This window comes from Lissotriton vulgaris, chromosome 1_1 (genome assembly GCF_964263255.1).
Source record: "Lissotriton vulgaris chromosome 1_1, aLisVul1.2, whole genome shotgun sequence".
NCBI lineage: Eukaryota > Metazoa > Chordata > Amphibia > Caudata > Salamandridae > Lissotriton > Lissotriton vulgaris.
Window position 1 is genome coordinate 1,745,355,052 of NC_141685.1, and position 22,580 is coordinate 1,745,377,631.

Consider the following 22,580-nt stretch of genomic DNA (forward strand, 5'->3'; position numbering starts at 1 on the left):
AACAAACACGGAGGTGGCAGCGCCGCCATCTACAACGAATCAATCTGCTGCACCCCCACTGAAGACGACACAACACCGATCATAGAACACCTGAATTTCCAAATCCACACCGACAAAACCATCAAAGCAGGCCTTGAAAAATCTACTTGCCCACTAGCAATTGTGAGTAAAAATTGTATCGGGTCGAGCTATTTTTAGCACCTACTAGCCCCATCTGGCTAGTAAACTTAGGCTGAAAAGGAACAGGTGTTCTGCTCATTCAGAATGTGAATGAGCAATAAAGATGCCATTAAATCTTGTTTTTATCTTGACACATTTTCTATCTGTTCAAGGAAAGCTGTCAAATGACAGTTTGTCTTTTAACTAATTGCTGCTTGGAAAATGAGGTTTATTTTTCTCTCTTACTAGAGTTAGAGGTTTTTGTCCAGTGATCTGTCTCAAGGTGTGAGTTATTTTTCTCAAGCATATGACATTTAAATAAATAGCCTATAAATTAATGTTACAAATATTTCCAAAAGATATCAGAACTTTACACAGCACATTTTATTGTAATTAAGAACTGTAATGCAAACAAAGAGTTAAAAAGGAGAAAAACTAACCAGAACACTTTACTTGGTGATGTGCAAATGACACATATTTGCTAACACTTCATTTCCAAACATTGTTTGTACACTATATAGTTTTATCAGCAAAGCTGCATGTCATTGGGAAAGTATGTGTCCATTTCAATATAAAATCGGCTGATTACAAATTGCAGTGTGCTACCACTTCATGATTATGCATTTATTATTATAAGTGATAGTTTTTAAACATGATTTGAGAAACATTCCTGTCCCGCCCTGATGAAAATGCTGTTAATGAACTAAGCGGCAACTCGGGGGTCTTGTGTATCCTATATGTGGCTAGATTAGTTATATATAGAGAAAGAACTCACATAATTTGAAACCAGTTTATGGGTAAAAATGTTTAAAAAAAAATGTAAATTGATACTTGTATAGCGCATTAATTAATGAATGAATTAATTTAGGTTTTTATAGAGCGCGTAGTTACCCAAGAGTATCCCAGCGCTAAACCTCGTGGTCCTGACGGATGAAAGTGCGGGGGTGAAAGTGGTTTAAGGGAAAAGAAGGGTTTTGAGAGATTTCTCGCCCGCAAGGGTCTCAAGGCGCTTGTACGAATACTGCTGTGGAACCCATCCTGGCTTTCCCTGTGCGGCGTCCACTGCTGGGCACCCCCAAGGTGAGGCCAGGCATCCTTAGCGTTGTGGGGGCCATTGTGGAGATTAAGCAAGCTATTGCCCAGAGTTGCAGAGTGGGACTCCATGATTGGAATACGCACCGAGGCGAGAATTATCAGGTCCGTGGAATTTTGAGCCCAAGACCCGCCGAGGCGGGGAATTGAACCCTGGTCCCGGGTCCCTGGTCCCGGGCTAGACCTCTGCATCACGGTCTGCCGCTCTAATCATTGAGCCACACTTCTCCAGTCATTACTAATAGGTTGAGTAGATTATTTAAGTCACTAGACCTTTAGGTCTAGTAAAATGTTTATGATTTTTCAAAGCCTACAAAGGCACTTTCACCTACAGACCCCCAGGACCACGCACCGGCCTTTGCGACGGCATCACAGAATTCGTCCTACTCACCATTTAATTCAAGCACTAAATCTTCCACGGAGCCCCAACCTCCACCTGGACAACCCCACAGAGATTAACGCCGCCAACCTCTTGGAACAAATGGACATCAGCCATTCTGCATTGAATACAGAGATGGTCCTGAATAAGTGCTGCTCTATTTTGGAACCTTGCTGGCACGAAACATGTCGACCACATATACATAAAAGCTACCCTATTACCTTAAGACCTTTTGGTAGCCCCACTGTTTTTACTTAGTGCCGGTCCTATCTCTGATTTAAAACTTTCATAGGTCTGGTGCCTATTTTAAATCACTGAGTCACTTTATACACACCATCATTCACTTATTTTTAGCCCACACACACCCTTCACATACAGCATTCTCAGATCAAAAGAACTCCTCCAAAGATGCCACCAGGCCCGTCAGACATTGCAGCGACGGTCTGACAAGGAGCACCCTAATCATGACACCCTAACAGGTGTGTGAGGGCATTACGGTCTGAAAAAGAGATTCCCCAGCAACTCAAACAGTAGGAAGATGGTGGCTTGTAGTACATCTGCCCCATAGAGGAACTAACTCCTTTCTTCGATTTAGATGTGTACATGAAGGAGCACAGGAATAGGACCTCTTGAAATAATTAGCTATTTTGTCCCCTTTTTTGATTAAACATTTTTAGGTCTCGCGACCTATCGATGTGCGCAAGCGCATCGAGCGGAGCGAGAATTCATGTGGCGAAAAAATCTTCAAACCAAAGGGCTTTCAGCCCCGCGGTTTTCATGAAGTTCACGTGAACATGCACGCGTATCGCATGCAAGCCCAGCCTCTCCCGCCCCCATCCAGCATCAGGCTTCTCCTCCCCTAGCAGCACTCCTCCCACACCAGCAACTCCCCCCTCCCACACCAGCACCTCCCCTCTCTTTCCACGCAATCACAGCCTCCCCCTCCCACACCAGCACCTCCCCTCTCTCTCCACGCAATCACAGCCATGCCGCACTGCCGAGCCTGGGCTTTTCCAGCTCTTCCCTCCCACTCTCTCACTCTCCCGCCCCAACCCGACTTGTTCTTGTTCTGAATGCTATAAACTCAGTGCTGTGCTGGTTGCTCGCTGTTGCATTGCTGCCAGAACTAGCATTTTCAGATCAAAGAGTTTTTGCAGCACACACAACTGATGTGGTCGCAGGGACTTCATTAACTGCAGATGTACGAAGCGCCGAGCCAACTGCACAGAAAGAGCCAGTCTCTTTGAATAACAGTCAAAAAGAGCCACAAATGAAAAACAGATCCCTTGAGTCATCTGATCACCTGCAGACGAATGACCCCTTTGGTTTCAATTACCTCGTTTTTTTTTTGGTTCTTGTTTGTGCGTAAATATTTGAAACAAAACAGAATACGACTTTAACCAAAACCCATTTTTTCCAGCTTGCAGGCACATTGTTTAAGCGCTTTCAATGCTTTTGGTTTCTATTACAATCAGAACTGTCCTTGCTACTGTTGCACGTGGAATGTTGTCTGCACCAGAGTGTTGGATGCAGTGTCATCAGAATGCAAAGGCTACACTGGACCTTTGCGTTCATCACTAATGTCCACCCCTTGGGTGGCTGACATGAGTGAGGGCCCACAACTTAGAGGGATGTTGTATGATACTTGCCTGGTCATTGGATGGCCATGCCCCATTCAGGAGTATCTTATAGAAGTTCTGAGCAAATGCATTAAAGCAGGAGTGCCTGGAAGAGACCGCGAGCTGAGAACGGGCACTACCGTGGAGGGCCCCACTCAGGCAAACTACATTCAGAGTGGAAGGAAGCAAAGAACTCTGGCCTTTTACGTGACCAAACAAGCACGCGCATCAGCCTCCCTCCTACTCGTACTTTCAGTTTCTCCCGCCCCCATCCGGCCTCTCTCCAAGCGCATCGCGCTTTCGCACACAGGCATTCCGCCTGCCACACTTCTCCTCCCTCGCATTCCCGCCCCCCCACCAGGCTCTCCCGCCCCTATCCGGCTTGTTTCCTTTATCGCTGTATTTTCTCTTGTATCCTCTTTCCGCTGCAATTCTCACGTATAGTTTTTCTTCTTTTTCGTTACATTCCTTTATTTTCCTTTGTGTCTCCCTTTTTCATAGGTAATCTTTCCTAGCCCACTGTTCTGTCGTTCCTTTTCTCTTTCTTTTGTGCGTCTTTCTTTGATTTAAACACAGTCCCCACTCGTTAACTCAACTGCTTTGTTTAATTGTTTAACACACAGTAACTGTGTCACCGTTGACCATCTGCTCTTGAATGATGGCATGCTTGCCCAGCCCCCCTCCCAGCGCTATTTACTGTCACGTCTTTCAAGAGCCATGTGTCTCAAGTTTCGCTTTGACATATTTCCGCTTAAATGCTTGCATGTTTTCATTATACTAAGCACGAGAAAGAAGCACTCGTCGGTGTTTTCAGAAATGCACGCGCTCCCTTGGCGTGTCAGAGGTTGCTGCCTATTGTGAAACCTTACCCTCTCCTTACAGGCCAGCCCAACTTTGCGCATTTTCTCATTAACTGCTCGCCCTCTCTTGGGGAAATATTTTCAAAATGGACTGGGCGCCCCCACCACACAGATCAGAATTTTGTGCCTCTGTGGGGCCGCCCGTTCGCACACACTAAGTCCAGCTCAGTAACTCCTTCAAAAAATAACACGCATGATATAAAACATCATCATGGCACGATGTCGGAGGGGATAAGGACATTATGCCTCTTTTTGCCTGACCTCCTTACGTGTCTTCAAAGAAACACAACAACTCGGCTCCAAGTTAATGGATAAAAACACGTGCAGACACACAGCTCTGGGGTTCAAAGACAGATAGGAAAAAATCCGATCAGCCTCCTGACACGTGACACTATACAACAACACCCAACAAACGAATCCAGAAACCCAAATTGTCCCTGTGTGGACGTGTAATCGGAACACAGAAAACATCTAAGCCGAACATTTCTACCCAAAATATGTACAATCGCCCTGTAAAGCTGCAAAAACAATGGCTGGCTCACACAACCACGCAAACGTACTGTTTAAAAGTGTAGGAGACGCATTCCTGCTACTACTGTCTGCTTTTTAACACTTATTATTCATGTGGAGGAAGCAATGTATAGATACTAATACTGCTAATTAGAACAACGTTTTTCATCATGTGTTATGCTCTTGTATTTAAGTGAAACCACAATATAAATGAACATGACTGAATTGCAGTGTGAAATAAAAAAAATCTGAGATTAATCCCGTCTCCCCTGCTTCACCAATGTATATGATCCAGGGAATTTTTTGTCTCACCAAGCCGCCTTTGTATTATCACATATGACCGTCCCATCAAGCGCACGATTTCGGGGTGAGCACTGTTCAAACAAGCACTGGCGTTGCCAATAGGTCTCGCAGTAGGAAAGTTGGAGCTATTACAATTGCAAATAACAATGCCTTTTATTATTGTTTTCATTTTAAAAACATAAAGGGCTTTGTCATTTACAAAACCAATAGCTCCAACTTTCCTACTGCGAGACCTATTGGCAACGCCAGTGCTTGTTAAAATAGTCACCCCCACTTTTTGCCTAGTATCTGATGCAATTTTGACAGATGTGCCTGGGTTCCTGCTATCCAGGTCCCCAGTCCTGGGTCTCTTTCCCTAAACTGTACAATTGTTCCTCCAGTTAGCAATACCTTTAGCCCCCCCTGTAAGTCCCTTGTAACTGGTACCTCTGGTACCCTCTTTAGCCTCCTTGCCCTAGGTACCAAAGGGCTGCAGCAAGAATTGTACAACCCTAAAGGACCACTTAGCACCAACATGCAAGCTGCCATTGCAGGCTATGTAATTTGTTGTGTAGAAAAGTGAAAGCACTGAATGGTACGCATCCCTGTGTGCCATGCCTGCAGACAATACACACAATATAGGCAAGACCTACAGTAGGCCTACCAGCCCTAAGGCAGGGTGCTCTATACTATACATATACATGTGCATGAGCAGATATGTCTCAGTGATGTTTCAGTCAATCCTTGGATATCTCCAGCGTACAGGTAACCCATTTTAAATACACTGCTGGACACTGATAAAAACGAGTTCCCCAGCTACATGATGGCTTTACTGAAATGTATGATGTTTGGTATCAAGACACCTTGTATTAATAAACCCACAGATTCCAGTGCTGTATTTATTAATACATGCACCCAGAGGTTACCTTAGAGGTGCTCCCTGAAAACCTACCAGCCTCTAGTGTGCTGGCTGGCTGGTGTAGACCAGCCTGCCCCCACAGACCGGTTTCTGACTCCTGCAGGTGTGAGCCGATGCTCTCCAAAGACAGAAACCATGCCTGCTGTAGCCGGATGTGTTGTCACCACCTCCAAGCAGGATGCCTACGTATTCAGCATATCATGGTAGGAGGTTTCAAATGCCTCTACTGCCTTTGATATTTGACCACTGCTTCCCTGCACTGGGGAAATGACAACCCCCTGCCCTGAGCCTATTTGGCACCAGGATATGCGGGGAATTAGATCTGCTTTGAGACATGGTGCACTGCCAGGCCGGTCACACCCCTAAGGTGAGCTGCCTAATTAGCCCCCCTTTAGTAAAGTCCACCATTTTGGTGATGGCAGAATTAGGAACTCTAACAGTGCTATGCCCATTTCCCATTAGAAGTGGTCGTATTGGGGTGTAGTGACCCCAAGGCTAACTAGCACATTGGGTACCACCCTTCACTTCCCTTAACACCCCTAAATCTAGTATTTGTGGGAGCCACTGACACCAGGAAAGCAGATTCTGTCGACCTAAGGACACTAAAGAGCTGTGTAGAGCAAGAACGGACTTCGCACCAACCCTGCCGAACTTCCTGCTCTCCCTTACAGTTGCACCAAAGACGACTCGTCCTGCAGCTGTTCTACAACTAAAAGCCTGAAAGGACTGCCAGGACATCAAGAAGCAATCAGCATCTTCCTTGGAGTAGCGGAGCTACTACCCTGCAGGCAACCAAGAAGAATAGGTAGGACTTTGGACCACGAACACCCGACACTGGAAAGCACCACCGCACCCATGCCTCCCAACCTGAGTCGAAGTGGGCCAGCGTTGCAAACATGATCCTGAGACTCTCCAGAGTCTAACCCCACCTTGGGTTTGCCCAGAAAGACTTCCAGTCGCCTCCTGCAGCCTCTGTATGAAGGCCCCCTCAACCACAAGCCCTACAGCTCGAGGAGAAGTAGACTGTGTCCCTACGTGCCAGAGCATCTCCAGGACTGAGTCCCACTGTCGGTTCAACTGGACTGGTCCCGCAGTCCCAGCTTGAAGTGTCTTTTTCCCCAGTACTGTTCCTCTTGAAACCAATGGGGCACCTGCTGCATAAAGCACCTCTGCACCCAGACGCCCCAGAGCCTATCAAGGTTGTCCTGTTGGTGCTGCCTTGGACTATACCCCATGCTTACATTAACTGTAGAAGACTGGTCCTGTACGTCGCTGCTAAGTACCTTTATGCTGTATATGTTTTCCCCCATCGGATAACATCACTGCATTTGAGACAATTCAAGTGTATTTACGTATTTTCGTAAAAACTTCTATTTTAAAAAGTACTTACCCAATAACGCAGTTCTTTGTCTCTAAAAATATATAAAAATATGTTCTATTATTCTCAATTGGCATGGATCTCCTTATTGAGTGTGTTTATTGACTGTGTATGCAACAGATGTCTAACACTCCTTGATAAACCCAAGGCTTCTCAACCACATTACCCCCAAAAAGAGCACCTTGTGATTGTTAAAGAAAGACTTGTCCACTCATATGGGGTTTCCTGAATGCTCTGTACAATATACCTCTTTTTGGTATTTAAAAAGTTAGCTTCCTACAGTCACAACTAAAGAAAGGAGCCCCACTGAACTGGTATGCCCACCAACATTGGAAAGAAGTCCAGTAGCTAATGAACATCTTCTGAAGCAGTAGCAGAAACTGACCGCCTTGCACATGGATGAGGGGAATACCATTGCCAACACATGCTTGAAGTCTGCACTAGAAGCCGCAGACATGTCAAGCGCACAGATAGTCACAGGATAAACTTGAGGAGCTAGATCTTGCTGTAGGTGTCTTGCTTCAAGAACAAGGTGCAGGTGAGCACCACGTTTTTCACTGGAGACCAACTGTTTGGCTCTGCAGTAGATAACCCGAAGCAGGAGTTTAAAAAAGGGCAACAACCTGGCAAAAACCAAGTGGATGCTGCTATTCCAAGGACACCAACAAAGGGGTACAGCCCCCATGAGGAGACCAACCGGAAGAGGACGCTTCAAAGGCGTTACTTCACTTGCCGTCTTACAAACAGGCAAGCAAGCAACAGGCGACATGCAACAGTCGCATTTCTAGTCATCCCAGCACCAGCCTTTTGGTTTCAGAGCAAGAGGGAGAGGACACTCTACAGAGGGACAAGCTCCTTACACAAAGGACTCCTAACAACACCACCTCCACAGAACACCAGTTGGGGGAGGAGAGGAGCTTTCCTACAGGAAAAGATGTGGGTGGCAGATCAGACAGATACATTCTCAACATTATCCAACATGGCTACTCCATAGAACTGGTAAAACGCCTCCATGCCTCAGGCCAAGGGAAAGACCACACAAAAGAAAATCTATGTATGCAACACGAGTCACAACACCTGTTGCAAAAGCATGCAGTAGAAATAGTTACCCTCACAGAGGTTGACTGGTCAAACCACTCGGCATATTTTATGGGACCAAAGCCAGACAAAGCACTAGGCCCAAGCCTGGATGTTCGCTTCCTAAACAAATGCCTAAAACCCCAAATATTCAAGATGACCGTGCTACAAGAAGTCATACTGCAGCTGTGGGAAAAGTACTTTAAGGCGACCCTAGACCTAAAGGACGCTTGCCTACTCATTCCCATGAACCACAGACCAGCAATTCCTGTGCTTTGTGGTTAACAAGGTACACTATCAATTTGTAGTACTTCACTTTATGTCAAATTTACACCCAAATTATTTAGAAAATACTTTGCCTCCATGGCAGCATACTTAAAAAGGAATGGGATACATGTATAGCACTACCTAAATGGACTAGCACAAGCAAGCTTTTTCGCTCAATGCAGAAGGAGCATCAGAACAGTCATGGGCACTCTCCATATGCTGAGGTTCACAATAAGCTTGGACACAACCTCCTCGGATCTGGAGAAAGAAAAGATGTTTCTAGGAGTAGAATGAACACAGTGGAGGCAAAGTCTTACCCGCTCTCCAGTGAATCCAAGCAATAAAAGTACAGGCTCGCCACTGCAGTCTGTGATGGTGAGGACTGTGGGAAAAATGAGCATGATGGCCTCCTGCATCCTTCTGATTCCCCTTTTAAGAATACATATGAGACCAATTCAGGAATGGCTCCAAAACCAGTGGCTACAGACAACAGTGAGCTGAGAGGATGTTGTGGTTGTAACCCAGATGATGCAGGACAAGATGACCTGGTGGAATGATGGACTGCATAATAGACCTTTCATGCAACTGACTTCAGTGGTGACTATCACCAAGGATGCATCCCACATGGACTTGGGAGCACACATGGAAAAACTCAATATCTGGGAACCGAGGAAAATAGAGGAGGGAGTCCAAAACAGGCAAATGCCCTGGAACTCAATACTGGTGAACCTGGCTTTAAAGGCCTTTGTAACGTGGGTATGGAGAGAGAGTGCCAGTCCAAATAGCCAACATAACCGCAATATTCTATCTCAATAAATAAGGAGGGACAAGGTAATATGCACTATCCGCACGAGTTGAGGAGATTTGATGCAGGGTCAACCAGAAAAGGATAGTTATACACCTTCCAAGGATAGAAAACGTAGAAGCTGACAATGAAGGCAAGTAGCCGTCTCGCATGAATAGGAACTAAACCAACAAGTATTTGAAACAAGTATTTGAAACAGTGTTAAAAGATTAGGGCACTTCAGAGTTAGACTTGGTCACAACACCAGAAATCGTAAAATGCCAAGACTTCGCTTCCAGGCACCCACATAACTGATCTCTGGGGAATGCCCTGCCGATACTAGTGGAGCCCTGTATACACTGGATTTGTGAAGGGCAGTAATATACTTCGTAAAAATTCCAAAGAAAGTCAGGAAAGGAAGCTAGTTCTTTGTATCCTTGATGTTGAGCTAGAATTCAAATTCACAAAATACTTCTGAGTGGACAATCAAGTGAATAGAGTTGCAGGTGTAATAATACATTATTACATTTGTTTGCCACTGCAACCTCATTTAAACCCAACGTCCAAAGGGACAAAGGGTACAGCTACAAAATCAATGCACCTCAAGTTAATCCAGAAAAGATTCACTCTGGGAAACAGCACCAGCTTGAAGAATATTCTGGATTCACATGCAATTTCCCCCCCCCCCCATCCCCAAGAAATGAGGTTCTATGAGGTTCTTTAAGGTTAAGAACCTCAGAAGCTCCAACACGCTTCTACTCATCCCACTGAAGGCTCAAACTCAAAACCGCAAATAAATCCTTTGCGGGTAATGCACCTAAGATTTGGAACTCCATCGCACCTCACATCAGAATGACCACCTCCTTCCCAAAATTCATGACACTTCTCAAAGCCCTCTTCCTAGAGCGCTCTCGACCGTAAAGAGTAACCCAGAAAGGACTTGGGGAAGGATTACTATTCCCCTTCTTGAAACCCCTCCACCTGGAGATATGTTCCGCAACTGTTTACATATTGCCTTTGAGTTGGTATACTGAAGGTGTTTTTTTGTTTTTGTTTTCTTCTCTGCTCTCGTTTTCCGTTCAGAACTTGTTTGCTCATAATTGTACATGCTGTGAAGCGCTCTGATACCTTCCGGTCCAGCTAGCGCTATACAAAACTTCAATAAATAAATAAATAAATAAAAAAATAAGAGAAACACCTTTAAAGCACATTAGCAATTAACAAATGGTAATAGTGGTTTACTGTTCGGACCTTGTTGAAGACCGAATGTATATAGTGGATATTTAATTAAAAATTAGCGATATCACAGACGGTGCTTCTCATGGCTTTAAGGACACCCTCTACTCAAGGTGCTTATTACAGTTTAGGCCCTAAGACCCCAACTGTGTACAATATTAATGAATTTGGCAACCCAGGCGGAGTAGAACAGTAGTGTACTCTCCACAACCTAAGGATATGCTTAGCATAGAAACATGGTTTATTCAACACATTCAGTATTCTTGTGCTAGCTTCAGAAAAACAGCCAACACGTGTTTAGTCACAAGCGTGACTTATTCTAGGCTGTAAAATTACGACCGAGCGTATAAGTAAAATATTTATAAAAATGATATTGAATTAGAGAGTGAAAAATTGGATAAGAAGAGTTAGAAAAAGTGTGAAAGAGAAGTAGTGATGATTATAAGCGAAAAGCAACAGTAACTAAGGACTAAGAGAAGTGTTCAGGATCAAACCAATAGATGGCAGGATGATGCATAATAGCATGTAAGTCCAAAAAATTCTTCCGCAGAATGACTCCTACCGGTAAGTGGCCATTTTGCTACTTCTTCCTGAGAATCCTCAACTGCTTTCTAACTTGTGATCTGTACTCAAAATGGTTTTTGGACAGCTAAATAAGCTTTTCCACATGCTCTTTTGGCAGTACTCCACAAGAGCTTGTCTTAAAGCTCAAATGATTTTGTTTTATTCTTCACAACATCTTTGCTGATGCCACATTACAGTTCTGTGTCTTGCAGTCATTTGGTGCATGTGAGCATTGGTAATGTGCTTGACTGATTAAAAGAAAAATTCACTTCTTGTAGTAATTTGAGTGTTTGTCGGTGTTCTCCTTCACTTCTTCTTACTTTCTCATTTTCACGGACTCCACTTTAGAACGGTCATATCCATCATCTGGTTAGGCAGAATTATTAAGTACAGAAGTGTGAAAGGAGGGCCTGATAATGTGTGTCTGATCCACATATGAAATAGTGCACAGGCAAAAAATACTAGGCTGTGCAAGTGTTTCTGGTCCTCTTTCTTCGCTCTAGAATTCCCTCAACTTGTAGCCTGAGCGAGTATGTTGATGTGGTTACTGCAGCGAGTACATTTTTCTATTTTCATTTGGATGATGTGATGCTGTTACCATTACTGTTCTGCATGCTTTTGATGTGTCACAGACTTAAAAGCTAAAAAAAAAGTTAAAAAAATAAATTACATTAAAAAAATGTAACTGATTAATTCAGGACTTTTTTTGTATTATAAAAAGCTAAAACAATTTAAACGATTCTTTATTTCAGGAATTATGCTAATTTGGGCTATCATTTACTACGTGAAATATCGTTGGACAAAAGAAGAGGAAGAAACCAGGCAAATGTATGACATGGTGGTCAAAATAATAGGTATGAAATTGGAATTTTAAGATCTTATATTTCAGTAATTGTTCATAAAACTATATAAAGGTAATAAAGTTTCAGCACAAATGTCGTTTTTTTGGGGTTTTTCTTCCCCATTGAATTTGCAATCATGGTTTCAACTGCCTTATTATCCCCATGTGATTGCTGCATGGGAGACATCAAATTTCTGATAGATACATCTGCCGTGTGGATTCCTCACCTTGTGAATATCCCCCTTGCGTCAGCAACGTTCGGAAATTTTCTTCGTAGCACGCCGTCGTGGGCGACGTCACAGGAGCACGGCATCGCGCGCGACTCCGTCTGACGTCACCGACCCCATATTAGGCCCACGCCGGCGTGATGACGTCAGTTCCCTTTTTTCCGCGTCTCCGACGCTAACGGTTTTCGGGATCTTCAGCGATACCTAGTATCTTTCTGACTAATATTTGTCACTGTTTCTCTCTTACGACTTTGTTCTTCTCCGGAGATGTCGTCGAGGAAAACAGGCTTTAAGCCATGTAGGTCTTGTGCCCGCATGATGTCTATCACTAACCCACATAAGGATTGTTTGTGGTGTCTTGGATCGGGCCACGACGTCAAGAACTGCGAGTCCTGTTTTAAGATGAATCCGAAGGCGCTTCTGGAGCGTGAAGCAAAGTTGCTTTTGGCGAAGGTGAAAAAAGACTCTGGGCGGCTTTCGAGATCTACGTCACGGAGATCGAAGTCGAAGCCAAGGTCTCGGTCGAGATCGGCGTCAAGGTCCAGAGCGGGTTCGAGGTCTGGAGACGACTCGAGGTCCAAGGCGAAGTCGAAGTCCAGAGAAAGGTCTAGGTCTAGATCTAAGTCGGCTTCCGGGCATGCTTCGAGCTCTTCGAGGAGAAAGCATAAGAGGAGGAAGCACAGTTCGAGACATCATTCGGGGAAGGATTCCTCTGACTCGAAGAGAAGGTCTCACAAACACCGTAAGGACTTTGTCTCTCCTTTGCAACATCCGGTAGGTCCGTACCCTTCCTTTCCTGGTCCTGGGCAGGATCCCTCGCATTTTCTCAATGCGATGTTTGGAGTTTATTCTAGGGCAATGTACCCCGCTGGAGCGCCTGGTGGCCCCATGGGTCCGTTATCGTACAACCTGGGTATTCCTCAGTCGTATGCCCCTGCTCCATTTATGCCTTTTATGCCGGCGCCTCTTTCACCTTGGCTCGGTACGGCTCCACCGAGGTCCTCGACTCCGCATGCGGCTTCGCCGACTCCGGATCGACCTCGCAGTCGAGATCGAGGTGCCACGCCTGTTCATGACTCTCGTCCTCCTGCTTCGGTTCCTCGAGCGACGTCGGAACCGGCTCCGTCGGAGTCGTTACCGGATCCGTCGACTTCGATTCGAATGGAATGGTCGAGGCGAAGAGCTCAGCGTCTTCTCGAGCAAAAGGATGATGAGAGTTCAGATGTGGAAGAAGGCGAGCTTCCTGATCATGGTGATGACTTCGATGAGCTTCGGGATGCTAGTGGTCTGGAACTCTCTCCCGAGTGGGGTCTGCCTTCGGCTTCTGATGCACCATCAAGGGACGTGGCTCCTTATCACGTGGTTATTAGGAAGGCTGCTGACCTTCTTAACTTAAAGCTGCCCACAGTGGAGTACAAGCCCAACATTCTCACAGAAGTCCTGCATTCTCCATCTTCAATTGTGGAGCCAACTTTGCCGTTTACTGATGCCTTGACAGATCCGATTAAGGAAATTTGGAAGAGGCCGTTGTCTGCTCCTGCAGTTTCAAGGGTTATTGCAAGGCGCTATAGGGTGGCTCCTGATGACCCTGCATTTCTTTCTACGCATCCGTCTCCGGAAAGTCTTGTGGTTCAGGCGGCTTGCTCTAATAGGGCGGCAGGCTCCTTCCCTCAAGTGCCTGCTGACAAAGAGTCTAAGAAATTGGATCAGGCTGCGAAGAAGACTTTCTCTTCTGGAAGCATGGCTCTAAAGTCGTCAAATGCTACTTGCCTTTTAGGTAGATATGTGCACGCGCTGATGGACTCAGTGAAGCAATTGTCACCAAAACTTCCTGAGGAGGATAGGAAAAACTTTAATGAAGTCATCTCTGACACTCAGGCTGCGGCCCGCATGGTCATCCAAAGCGGCATGGACACTGTGGATTCAGTTGCCAGAATTATGGGCTCATCCATTGCAACTAGGAGAGCCGCATGGTTAAAGTCATCTGATTTCTCAGCGGATGTACAATCTACCTTGCTGGACTTACCCTTTGAAGGATCTGGCCTTTTTGGTAAGAAGGCTGATGTGGCCTTGGAAAGGTTTAAAGACAGCCGTGCCACTGCGAGGTCGTTGGGTCTGCAGATGAGAGGGTCTGCAGCTAGAAAATTCAAGGGATTTGGTAAATCTTCTTTTCGTCCCTTCAAGCAGGGCCAACAACAGCAGCAGCAGCAGAACCCTCTATATAAGTCCTATAGAGGTAGACAGAGGGGTCGTGGACGTGGACGTCAAGTCTCCTCTTCCTCCACTTCCTCCAATAATGCCCAACCCCCACCCGCATCAGCAAAGCAGCCCTAGATCCACCATTCTGGATCATGTAGGGCCAGTAGGGGGTCGGCTTACTCACTTTCTACGAGATTGGGAATCGGTTACATCAGATCTTTGGGTTCTCAATCTCGTAGAGAATGGGTATGCACTTCCTTTTCAGGAGTTCCCTCCCAATTACCCTCCTTGCCAAGGTTATTGCTCGGAGGACCACCTGCTTCTCCTGCAGGAGGAAGTCCTGGCTCTGTTTCGAAAGGGAGCGATAGAGGTGGTTCCAGAGCAGGAGAGGGGTCAAGGGTGCTACTCCCGGTATTTCTTGATTCCCAAGAAGGATGGCAGACTTCGGCCTATCCTGGATCTCAGGATTTTGAACCTCTATCTCAAACAGGAGAAGTTCAAAATGCTCACCCTTGCTCAGGTTCTTCTGGCGCTGATGGAAGAAGACTGGATGGTGTCGATCGACTTGCAGGATGCGTATTTTCACATCCCAATCCTGAAGTCGCACAGGAAGTATCTCCGTTTTACGGTGGGATCGCAGCACTATCAGTTTGCGGTCCTCCCGTTTGGACTTACTACTGCGCCTCGAGTTTTCACCAAGGTGATGGCGGTGGTGGCGGCGCATCTCAGAAGGTCAGGGATTCCTGTATTCCCTTATCTAGACGACTGGCTGATCAAAGCAGAGTCGCCGGAGATGGTGCTCCATCATCTGCAGGAGACAACTCAGTTGTTGCACAGGTTGGGTTTTTCGATAAACTTACCCAAATCTCACCTGGTGCCCTCCCAGCGCAACCTGTTCATAGGTGCGGTACTGGACACTTCTGTATGTCGTGCATTCCCTCCACCTCAAAGGATTCGCGACATTCAGGAAATGATTCCTTTATTCGTCAATGGAGCGGTTGTTCCAGTCCTGAAGGTCCTTCGCCTGCTCGGTCTGATGGCTTCTTACATTCTGTTGGTCAGTCATGCACGCTGGCACATGAGGGCGCTCCAGTGGTGCCTCCGCAGGCAGTGGTATCAGCACAACGGAGATCTCAGGGAGTCTGTGAGGATCTCCAGAGAAACTGCAGCGGATCTGTCCTGGTGGGGCGTGGAAGGCAATCTGTCACAGGGAAAGCCTTTTCAGCTACCTCCATCAGTGGCCACAGTGATATCGGATGCATCCACTCTCGGGTGGGGTGCTCATCTGGGAGACCTGGAGGTCAAGGGTCTTTGGTCTCCGGAAGAAAGGTTGTTTCACATCAACCTTCTGGAATTGAGGGCGATACGTTTGGCGCTCAAGGCCTTCCTCCCTTCCCTTCGCGGTCGTTCGGTCCAGGTCCTAACGGACAACACGACTGCGATGTGGTACATCAACAAGCAGGGAGGAGTAGGGTCGCAGTGTCTCTGCAGAAAGGCTCTGCGTCTCTGGTCCTGGGTTCAGGACCATCAGATTTGTCTGGTGGCAAATCATCTGGCCGGGATTCTGAACGTGCGTGCAGACAGTCTCAGTCTGCAGTTTTCCGCCGACCACGAGTGGAGGCTTCACCCGGAGGTTGTTCGCGACATCTTTCGGATGTGGGGGACGCCTCGGGTGGATCTATTTGCCACTCGCGAGAATGCTCACTGCCCTTCATTCTGCAGTCTCCAGTATCCGATGCAAGGAGCATTGGGGGACGCGTTTCAGTTGAGTTGGGGAGATCGACTCCTTTACGTGTTTCCCCCCCCATACCTTTGATTCCTCGGGTTCTGAGGAAGATTCGTCAAGACCGGGCCCAAGTCATATTGGTCGCCCCGGATTGGCCGAGAAGGGTGTGGTATTCGGACCTACTCCACCTATCCTCTCACCCGCCGCTCCGTCTCCCTCACAGGGCAGACCTCCTCTCTCAGTTGGAGGGGCAGGTTCTACACCCCCACCTCCAGACATTACACCTTCATGCCTGGAGATTGAACGGGGCAACTTGAGTTCTTTTTCTCTCCCTCACGAGGTGGTGGATGTCATTCTCTCTGCCAGGCGTGACACCACTAAGTCCATTTATTCCTATAGGTGGACAAAATTTGTTTCTTGGTGCAGGGAGAGGGATATTGACCCTTTGAAGGCTCATTTGTCTAATATTTTACAGTTTGCCCTTTATCTGGCACAACAAGGTTTGGCTGTGTCCACGGTCAAGGGTTATCTTTCGGCCTTATCGGCGTTTCTATGTTTGCCGGATCAGCCTTCTCTCTTTAAGTCTCCGGTGGTTGTGAGATTTTTGAGGGGTCTTGTGAATATGTTTCCTCCTACCCCTTTTGTGGTTCCTCAATGGGATTTGAATCTTGTGCTGACCTTTTTAATGGGTTCTCCCTTCGAACCCTTGCACAAGTGTCCATTGAGGCTTCTCTCTTTTAAAACTATCTTCCTCGTTGCAATCACCTCGGCAAGGAGGGTAAGTGAGCTTCAAGCTCTAAGTTCCAAACCCCCATTCCTGACCATTCATGCAGAAAGGATGGTTCTTAGGACCAGGGCTGCTTTTCTGCCTAAGGTGGTTACTCCTTTTCATCTTGGGCAGTCCATTACCCTTCCTACCTTCTATCCTCCCCCTCACCCGTCTAAGGAGGAAGAGAGACTGCATCGCCTGGACCCTAAGAGGGCGGTGTCCTTCTATCTGGACAGGACTAAGGACTTCCGGATGGACGACCAGCTGTTTGTTGGCTTTGCTGGCTGCAAGAAGGGCAGAGCGGTGCACAAGCGCACTCTTTCCAGGTGGATAATCCTGTGCATCAAGATCTGCTACTCCCTTGCGGGTAAGGACCCTCCTGAGGGCATTAGAGCTCATTCAACTAGAGCAAAGTCTGCAACATCTGCTTTGTCTAGGGGTGTACCTGTTGAGGATATTTGCAGGGCCGCGACTTGGGCCTCCCTCCACACTTTCGCAAAGCACTACTGCTTGGATACCGAGGTGAGGAGGGACGGCCACTTCGCGCGCTCTGTCCTCCAAGACTTCCTGGTGTAGCAGAGTGGACACCCTCCTCCGGGAGTGGGGACTGCTGTGGGAATCTATTCACAAGGTGAGGAATCCACACGGCAGATGTATCTATCAGAAGAACAAGTTACTTACCTTCGGTAACGCTTTTTCTGGTAGATACTATATCTGCCTGTGGATTCCTCACTGACCCACCCGCCTCCCCGTTGTCTACTCTGCTATACCTGGTCTTTCTGTATATATGATTATACTGCTGTTGTTTTGATTTGGTTCTATTTGTACTGTGTACATTGTATATTTGCATATTTGCTATCGTTGGTCCGTCCGTGTGCCTCGAAGGCATGGAAAAAAGGGCGGAACTGACGTCATCACGCCGGCGTGGGCCTAATATGGGGTCGGTGACGTCAGACGGAGTCGCGCGCGATGCCGTGCTCCTGTGACGTCGCCCACGACGGCGTGCTACGAAGAAAATTTCCGAACGTTGCTGACGCAAGGGGGATATTCACAAGGTGAGGAATCCACAGGCAGATATAGTATCTACCAGAAAAAGCGTTACCGAAGGTAAGTAACTTGTTCATTTGGGCACGAACACAAAATTAATTAATTATCCCCCTCCACCTGGCATTAGTAAGGTGTATGGCTGCAACATAATGTCTTAATTTAGCATTAAAAGTGTGGGTAATTATGTTAGTGCATATTTTATATTGGTTGTCATGCAAAGCCAAGCTATATAAGACAATTATGAAGTTTAATCTGAATTTATCTCAAACGTCAGTTAAACTTTTTTAGAAAACCGCATACAAAACCATAACAAAGTGAACAAATGTAAAAGACATAGCTAAGGGTATAAAAGGCATAGTTAAAGATTGATAGCTCAAGTTATTACCTAGGTATTAATTATACATTATGCTGGTTTTTCTGGACAGATGTTGACACCCAACTGTGTGAACAATAGGAGTTTAATTTTTTCCCTTCTAAAGGTTCATTGCACAATATATCCTCACATCTTCATTCAAAACGGATCAGTATTTAGGCAGTTTATATCAATGTGTTTGCGTTCTTTTGTAAAAGTTCAGTTTCCTACCACCATAAAATAGCAAACACGTTTTCTATTTTACAGCTCTAAACTTTGTTATAGTGTATCATAGCCTAAGATAGTGACCTTCTGAAAGGGTTGTAGTGATCTGAAGATTTTATTTTATCTTTCATTGGACAGCATTTTCAATTAGTTTTTCCTGCTAAATCATGTTGGCAATGTTCCCCTTTTCTCACTAACATGCCAGGTAGCAATCTTGAAAATTGGTGAAGTACCTTTTCGTGCGCTTCCAGAATAACCTTCGCAGAAGATAGATTTTGTTTCAGAGATGTATGCAAACGTGAAGGTTTTTTCAGAATTTAATCAGATTATATATTTTACTTCTAAAAATGTGTTAATACGTTCATGTTATATTGTAATACTTCTCCATAATTTTACTATCTGGCTTGATTTGCATGAATGAGGAACAGTGTCCAGAAATAGGCCCAATTGGAGCCATTGTTTTTAGTATCCTGTCTTCTTTTTTACTACATTTTGTGTTTATTGTATTCATATTGCTGTATAGTGTGTTGTCTTGTAATTTTGTAATTTCTGCTCATTTTTTGTCTGAAATATTACCTTCTTTATAGAAGTCATTTATGTTTGACACATTTAACATTAGCCCTTTCTTCCATACCAGGATCTTCCATTGAGTTATGTTTGTGTTGACCAAAATTTATATCTTGTGTGTTTGTGATTTTTTTTTTTTTTTGTAAATTATTTTGAAATTGGACTTTTGTGCTCTGGTGCTCTGTTCCAAAACCTATTTTAAAATATATTTTTGTGAGCCTGGTTTGTTGTGCTTAGTGGTAATATTCTGATGGGTTTACAGGGACTTGTTCCTTTGATAGTGAGCTTAGTTCATTATGGTGGTCAACCAATTTTGCTGTAATAGGAATGAATGTTTTTGTGGTACAGTTTAAAGTTGGTAGGGTAGTCTTACGTTGATTTTCGGCTCTGGCATCTTTCATAGGACTGTTCTTGATTTATGCCTCTTGAATTTTCAGTTCTGTTACTTGTGTGTTCTTCCCAACCCTTCCTCTGCGTGAAATGCCTTCCTGTTTAGTAACTGGCTGCCAATATGGTGAAAGAGAGATTGTATAGGATAAGCTCACTAGTAATTGAAATCTTATTTTTCTGTTATTTGTTCATTCTTACTAGCTCCTTCAGATTGTTAAAACTATTGCTGACTATCCCAGATGAAAATTTGAGAGATTGATATAGTAGTAGCTACTTAAGCCTGCCTGGTAAACATGCCACATTCTGTCATTTAGTGCAACATTTACAGAAAATGTGAAAAGTAACTAGTTACCCTTGAACCATGACATGTCAAATCTTTCCGCATGTAGAATGCATTGGGTTAGATTGAGTTTCTCCATTCACTTCCTTATTCTGTTTTCGTACTCCAGCATCCCGGATGGGGGAAACCTCAACATTTATATTTGAGACATAAGGTGCCAAAAGACAAATGGGTTCTAGTCATTGTACAGAACTTGGGCCACACAACTGGGTTTTATCATAGCGGGAGTTAGGGTATTTAGTTTTGAGCTAAATAAACTTAAGAACACATGGCTCTACAATGATACTCAAAATGTTTTTTGCCAGTTCTACTTAGTTGAACATGCCTGCTTTCATACTCAATAATATGAGTGTTTTTACGCTACACATAGATTGCATTGCAATGTTTATATATTGTGCACTGCAATCAAATTCCTGCAGCCTCAAGTCTACTCTGTGTGCATCCTGCCTAGAGGTGGTGACTAATGCAAATAACATATTAATCTGTCCACACTTGAGATAATTGGCTGATCAAAAACAGCACATAGACGGTGATACAGGACCTGAAGTCAAAAATTGATCTAAAGGCTTGGGGTGGTGTTTTTAGTGAAGTCCGGAAGAATGGCGCTCAGACTAATACGCGTGGTGTCTTCTACGGACCTGTGTCGGTACGGTGCTGCCAGGTCGGGGTAATTACCTGATAACACCCAGAATTGATTGAATCGCCGGATCCACACTGGAAAGTAAGCTCAGTCCTGGGCACACGTGGTGGGGCTATCACAATGTTAATCATATGCGTTATATAAATGCAGTGGTCGACACCAGTGTAGATTTGAAAAGTTTTTTATCATGAAGCACTTACTGTATTGAACCACCAAACCAGCCAACACGTGTTCCGTCACTAGGAGTGGCCCTGTGACACTTTTGGAGGAGTGCAGAATGGTGATTCACGTCCTTTCAAAAATTGATCTATTTTACACCTTGAAGAATAGCTAACTAGGCTCTGCAGAACAAACCACTTCCTACGTAAAATCAGTCATTGTTCTCAATATTGTAATGGTGTCTTTATCTGCCAACTGCTGAAGGTAGTGGTCCATCTTTGATGCCCATAGACTCACACATACCCTTCCACATATCCCCCCCCACCCCCCAAAAACTAGTGAATACCTCTTTAGACATGGTTAGCCCCCCACCTTTTGCCTGGAAAATGATGTGGTTTCAATTGGAAGTGCACAGAGCTCCTTCCCTAAGCCTGTACCCCAAACGGCACTTCAGACCCCCTGTAAGCCCCTAGTAAATGGTACCTTGGACCTAGGGCACTGGGACTGAAGAGGGTCCCCTATGGAGCCCTCGCTGAGGCCACACAACCCCCCAGACCCCTCCCCCCCCCAACAGTGACCTGCCTGGTAAGACTCTTACCTGGCCAACTGTAGGATTTCTTTGTCCGGCCTCCTGGCCTGAGCCTGCAGCCTTTCCTCAAAACTGATGTCCCCCATTGGTTTGCATTGGGTGCCTGACGCTGTGTTGGCACTCCTCACCTGACTGTCCATTTTGCAGCTGAGGGTGTAAGTTTGGTGCTGCCTTGTGATCCTCCCTGCCCTCAAGTCTCCCCCCACACCCCCCCCGCCCCACCTCCTGTGCTTACCTTAACCCCTGTAGACTGGGGTTAAGGTAAGGTGAGGTTACCAAACCTTGTTGCTCACCTGTGAGCAGCATCTCTTTGATTACCCCCTTTCTCCATTGGATAACATTGGCGCCAGATTCTGAATTTGAATCCTGCACCCAGCCGTCCCTGTGCTGCTGGGGGTGCTGATTTGCTACTTACCTCAACCATGCCTAATGCAGATTTTTCATCCTGAAAACCAAGACAGTAAGTCGTATACTTACCTGCAAAACCGTATTCTTGTTTTCCTCCCATGGGTTACCGTTACTGAACTGAACAATTGCACTTTTGAAAGTGAAAAGTATTTCTTGTGACAAACGTACATGCCTTAGAACGTGCATCTTGGTCTTAAAATAAAACTGAAAAGTTTATTTTTATAAAATTGGTATGGATCTCCTGTTTGAGTTGTGTGTCATTTATTAATTACTGTGTGCATAGCAAATGTTTTATACTCCTCTGTGTTAGGCCTAAGACTTCTCGACCGCACTACCACAAATAGAGCACTTTGGGTTTACGTTGCGCCCTGTACACTTCTCTGGGAATCTCTGGGCTCTTTTCACAATATAACCACTTAGTAATATATCACATGAAGTGCCGGCTTCCTACAGGAGGGATGGGAGTAAGTAGGCAGCACTAGTCCTTGTTATGGTGGGAGTTCTCCAGCCAGCATGAAGCCGGCCTTTCCCATTTCTTTTGATAACCGCTCTCAACATAGGCACTAGGCAGGAAGCCCTGCAACATGGTTAGCCACTGAAGGAAAATGTTTCCACCAGGAACATAGAGGGGTAGGGACTTTTGAAAACTGCAGTGCCTCTTATTGGCTCTAGCAGTCTATCTTTTAGAATAAGAACTGCCCATCTCTGCCAGGGCTTGGTTCATCGCTGCTGACTGGACACTGTGGAGACTTGCACACCTGTGTTCGCATGGGAGTAGTTTCTGCTCCCATTCAGGCTCTGATTCCACTCTTTCAGCCCTTATCCCGGGTTTCGGTCAGAGGGACCCTGAGGCTGCTGGGCATCCTGCTGATCAAACATGCCAGATGGCATATGCGTACTCTGCAGTGGGACCTGAAGTTCCAGTGGGTCCAGCATCACGGCAACCTGTCCAATCAAATCTAGATCCTGTAGGGC

The 22,580-nt window shown here is 45.6% G+C and overlaps 1 protein-coding gene across 2 annotated transcripts in view; it reads left to right on the forward strand.

Annotated features, from left to right (window-relative positions):
- Nucleotides 1-22,580, forward strand: part of LEMD3 (LEM domain containing 3) — a 258,857-nt gene that overhangs the window by 181,377 nt on the left and 54,900 nt on the right. For both annotated transcript variants that reach the window (XM_086919032.1, XM_086919033.1), the window contains exon 7: nt 11,879-11,980. In XM_086919032.1, the coding sequence (XP_086775158.1) occupies nt 11,879-11,980 (102 nt within the window). The remainder of the gene's footprint in view (nt 1-11,878; nt 11,981-22,580) is intronic.